Below are 5,210 nucleotides of genomic sequence, written 5' to 3'. Positions count from 1 at the left end.
AATGGTCCAAAGTGTGTTGCGGGGTCAGCGTGACCCAGCAGCAGAGCTGTGGTCACTAGAAGAGCTGGAATTGCAAGCGAGAGAAGGGAAACATGCAATGGAGGTCCCAAGCTAGCACGCGATACCAGGAAGCAAGGTGGGTCACAGGGCGCCCAGGAGCAATGACAGATGTCCTTATGGAACGAGAGAGGCGGGAAGGGATGTCTTCAAACAAGGGCGATGCTGTGGTACGGACACCTCTACGCAGCAAAAGGGGTATGCTACCTGGGTGGCGGCAGACGGACCACGGTGGTGGCCGATTCCTAAAGGTTCCGAGCTCTGGTGGGCAGGGCCGGGGCTGGACTGGTCCCATTGGAGGCTGGATGCACAGGGCAGGGCACCGTGCCCGTGGCAGCCAGCTGGCGGCAGAGCGACTGCCGTTCCCGCACGGCTCGATTCGAGGCCGAAGTCTTTCTGATCTGGGCGCGCCGGGCGTGCCGCAGCGGAGACTTGTAGGTTCTCCGCAACTCGGCCAGGAATCCCTGATAGTTGTTTCGCAAGGGGCTGTCGGGTTGCATGTGGGGGATCGCCCACTTCTCCGCCTCCCCGGTCAGCCGGGACACGAGGAACGCCACTCGCTCAGCCTCTCCGGGGAAGCGCGAGGCCTGGAAGATCATGAATCTGTCCATCTGCATCAAGAACCCCGCCAGCTGGCCAGGGTCTCCGGAAAAGGGCTCGGGCAGAGAAGTTGGAGGCGTTGTCATCGGTCGGGTCCCATTGGAGGTAATGGCCGAGATGGGTGGGGTGATCTGCAGCGCCCCGGGAATCCGAGCCCGGGTGCGTAACAAGGTCAGCTCCGCCATCACGCTCTCCAGCATGTTGGTGAGGTTGGCCTTCTCTGCACGCAGGGTCGAGGCCTCCCGCCTCAGCGCGGAGTTGGTGAGGCGCAGGGAGGTCAGGGTGTCGATGACGTCATCCATTTGGTCATTGGTAGAAGCTGCAGAGGCTGGGGTTTCAGCTCTTGCGGTCTGGGGTTGAACCATGGTGGCCAGAGGTCGGCCAAAGGCTCAGACTGATGAAGCGGGAGAAGGGGGTTTGGTATCCCAGAACCTGAGCACCTGTAATGCTAAAATTGGGTAGACCCAGCGAGAAATCAAGGAAAGGCTAGGGTTCAAGACACAGCGTGGCTGAGAAGCCCAAACAAGAAGGCAGGGCAGACGGCCCGAGAGATGAGCACAGCCAGACCAGGCAGGGGGTGCAGACCCTTGGGGATCCCCAGCTCCGGATGTGGCTCCTTGATCGCCGCCCTCACAAGGCCATGGCGGGCTGCACAGGAGGGTGGACTTGTTCTGGGCCCTGAAGGATGAAAACATGGTTTAAAAACGGTTTCGACTGCGGAAACGGGGGTTAGAAGTAAGGGACGCGGCGTGGGAGGAGCAAAGAGCGGGCGGCGAGGCGGGCGCCCCCGCCGAGGCCCCCTCCCTACGCTGGGCCCGGCGCCCACCTGGGGCAGAACAAAGGGCCGATGCACCCGCGGCGGCGCCGGGGCCTGGGGCGGGCGGCGGGCGCGTACCTGGGTCTCCGCGGCTTCCTCCGCGGCTCTGTCTGCCGCGCCGGCCGCGACCAAGATGGCCCGATCAGGGAATGCGGGCAGGCAGATGAGTCACGGCGGCGGCGGCGGCCCGCCGGAACTGCTTCCCGGTCAGGTCAGGCCGGGGCGGCGGCGGCAGGAGGCAGGCGCGGGCAGCCTTTGGCGGGAGCACAAGCCGAGCTGGGACCGGGCCCGGGGTCGCGGCTGAGGGCTGGTGGCTGAGCGGCCGGGGTGCGGGCGGGGCCTGCGCGGCGGCGGTGGCGGTTCCAGGCTCGCCTCGCTTGGGCCCCGCTGGTTGCCATGGAGACCACCGGCTCGCGCGCGCCCGAGGCCCCACCCCGGAAATGGCGTGCCCAGCCCCCGCCTCCCGGGCAATGGCTCTGTGCCCGTCCTCAGCAGCCAATCAGTGATGACTGATTTTATTATTATGATAGGTGTTTTCCTTTCTTTTAAATTCTTTCTAAGGCTGCTAGTAAAGCTCTTTTTGTATAGGTTGTAATTTTTTTTTAACGAAGTTTGCTTTACATACTGTAACTTCAGTACAAGTTCAATGTAGTGTATATTCACTGTAGAAAATTTTGATATCCGAGAAGTCTTTTTTGAAAAACTTTATATTCAGAGTCCCTCCACCTGCGAGAACAAATAGTGATATTTCTCTACTTCCATCCAGTCACTTTTCTATGATATATTCTATTACAAAACATTAATTATTGGGAATTCCCTGGCGGTCCAGTGGTTAGGACTCCATGCTTTCACTGCAGGAGGCACGGGTTGGATCCCTGGTGGGGCGATTAAGATTCCACAAGCTGCATGGCGCGGCCACAAATAATTAAATAAATAAATAAATATTAATTATTGTACCTTATGACATGTTTTGCGACCTTAATAGCACACTGAATTTGAGCATTTTCCATTAAAGCTATTTCAAAAGCATAGTTTTCAATTACTGCCTATGTTCCAATGAAATCGTGTGCGCAGTTTATTTAATATGCCCCTTCTGATAGAGCTCCATCTTATTTTACATGTGGAAGTTTTATAAACCTCACTTGTGTATGAATCCCAGCCCCTTCCTCTGCCAGCTTTGCCAGGGTAATTGCCCAGGAGTGAAATTACGGGGCCAAAGTGTATGAGCTATTTGACTCAGGATCTGGATGGCTTTCCCACTTGACCTTGCTGAGATACTTCTAAATGGTCAGTTCCAGGATGGAGCATGGATGGAGAGAAAAGACGCCCACCGTTGCCAGTCTTTCGAGGACACCGTCTTCAAGGAGGCTGGACTGCTGGCAGCCACTTGCACCCCTCTGGCAGGCCTGGGCAGAGTCGGCTTCACTCATGCCTTTACAGTTTTTGCTTCTATAAAATGGGAGTTGGAACATGAGGGTGTCAGTACTTGGAAGAGATAGTCTAGCTGTGCCCACAACTGTGTGTACCCCAGTGTGACAAAAAGTGCACCTTTTGCGACCAGCTGAAAATGTCTAGTACATGAAGCGAGAGGGGAAAGAAAGGAGACAATGTTTCCTTAAACTGCTTCTGTGAGTTCTCCCACCTCCCGAGGGGGCAGGAGCTGCATTCATCTTGACTGAGGTCGGTGACTTCAAATGCAGAAGTTGTCCTGTACCCCTCTACCCCTCCCACTTTTTCCAAACACACAGAGGAATCCATTCCTGTGAGTCACCCCACCGGTTTTTCTGCCCTCAGTGCCTGGATTGCACCTCCACAGGTTACTGGATGCTGTGCATATGAGTGAAGTGTCTGCTGCATTTCCAGGTGTGCTTGACACCATACATCTTAAATTCTCAGATGCATTTAATATAAGGTGCGCCTTGATTTGAGAAATGATGAAACATACACTTGAAGAAATATATAATTTATTTGTATTTCACCTAATATCTCAAAGAGGATACAAAGTGGCATTGCATAAAATAGAGCTAAATAAAGATGAAAATAAATATTAAAATAAGAAAAACAGAGTATTTGGCTTCAGATCCAGATAATACTATGATTCAGGCTGTGAGGTGCTGCTCTCTGCCGCAAACACACGACAATAAACTATACAATAAAGTGTTGAGAGGATCTGGCTGGGCTCAAAAGCAATATAAACTCCACTGTGGTCCAGAAACACTAACTGCTAAGTATGGACAAAGCCACGGGCTTGCTGGACTCTGGATCCCAAGGCATAATGAGGACACAAGGCTGGAAACAGAGCCAGGATTCCTATTTGAAATGAGGGGAGAGAGTGTTCACCCCTATGTCAAAGAGGAGTCTGAAAAATCTCTTCAACCATTCCATGGGGCAACACCTTCTGTGAAGGTGTGGCCCTAGGACAAGGGAGAACATCCAATATCATTAATCTCACGCCCCATGGTTGACAAGTAGACCCCAGAGGGCCAGGAATTGTGAACCATCAATATAAAACACGTTTCTGTACTGCAGACCAGGCATCACTGGAGTGACCCCAAACTGCTAGACCAGGGGGGAGAAGGGGCCCCGAGATGGAGGGTGGTTGAGTACACAAAGAGGGAAAGAAAGTGAAAGATACCCTTTTACCCAAAACTGAGCCTAAAAATCAAAACTCTGAAGCCCATGAAGACATCTAATGCTAAGAATAATGGCCACCAAAATCAATAATCACAATATGAATTAACTCCAGATGAAATTAAAATAATAGAACAGAGTCTGATAAAAAAAGACTTTAAGTAAAACATATTTAGGATGCTCAATGAGACTAATGAAGGAATAACATTTGTGAAAAGAACAGACAATGGGGGTGGGGGAAGCAGAAATGTAACAAGATAAGGTGGCTATGAAAAAGTACCTTCTAAAAAGAAATATAGTCAATTTCCATTTCTGGGAAGATGGAGTAGTTTCATGCTTCCCTATTCTTTCAGCAAAGCACAACTGAAAACAACTAAAAAGAAAAAAAAAAAAAAAGACTCAAAAAGGTGGAAGAAAAAAGGCAGACTGGCTAGGTTGCTCGGTATCCAAGGAATGACACAGTGGTGGGTTCCTTGGATATTCTTTGGTATCATATAGCTCAGATTTGCAGCCAAAGAAGCTGGCAACCTGGAAGAGGCATACAAAGAAAAAAAAAGCTCCTCCAAAACGCCTGCCCTCTCAAGCCAAAGAATGAGGAAAGAGATAGCCTATGAAGATGGAATACTTAGACAATAACCACTCTACTCCAGCCAAATGCTGCAGAAAAATCAGTGGCCCCATCACTATTCATGCCAGCAAAGGCTAAGTAGGGAGCCTAGACTTCCACCGTTGCCAAGCTAAAATGAGGTTCCCCACCCCACCCCCTGCCAGGGATGGTATCAGAGAAATCAAAAAATTTCCCCAAATTTGATGACATACATTAATCTGCACATCCAAGAAGCTCAACAAACTCCAAGTAGGATACACTCAAACACCTAGACACATCATCATCACACTCTTGAAAGTCAAAGACAGAAAATTTCAAAAGCAGCAAGAGAGAAGAAAGTGATCTATATAAGGTGTCATCAATAAAATTAACAGCTTGTTCCTCGTCAGAAAACATGGGAGCCAGAAGGCAGTGGGAAGATAGATTTAAAGTGCTGAAAGAAAAGGACTATCAATGAAGAATGCTTTACCCAGCAAAACTCTCTTTCAAAAATGTAGG

General features: G+C 50.7%; 1 protein-coding gene across 1 annotated transcript; it reads right to left on the bottom strand.

Annotated features, from left to right (window-relative positions):
- Window positions 1-280: 280 nt before the first annotated feature.
- Window positions 281-1,045, bottom strand: RTL6 (retrotransposon Gag like 6). The gene has a single exon (XM_007453924.1). It carries the CDS (start codon window positions 1,020-1,022, stop codon window positions 303-305), a length of 720 nt encoding a protein of 239 aa, XP_007453986.1. The 5' UTR covers window positions 1,023-1,045; the 3' UTR covers window positions 281-302.
- Window positions 1,046-5,210: the final 4,165 nt, after the last annotated feature.

The sequence above is a fragment of the Lipotes vexillifer genome, unplaced genomic scaffold, assembly GCF_000442215.2.
Source record: "Lipotes vexillifer unplaced genomic scaffold, Lipotes_vexillifer_v1.1 scaffold382, whole genome shotgun sequence".
In the NCBI taxonomy this organism is placed as follows: Eukaryota; Metazoa; Chordata; class Mammalia; order Artiodactyla; family Lipotidae; genus Lipotes; species Lipotes vexillifer.
This window is presented reverse-complemented; position numbering and strand designations above follow the sequence as displayed.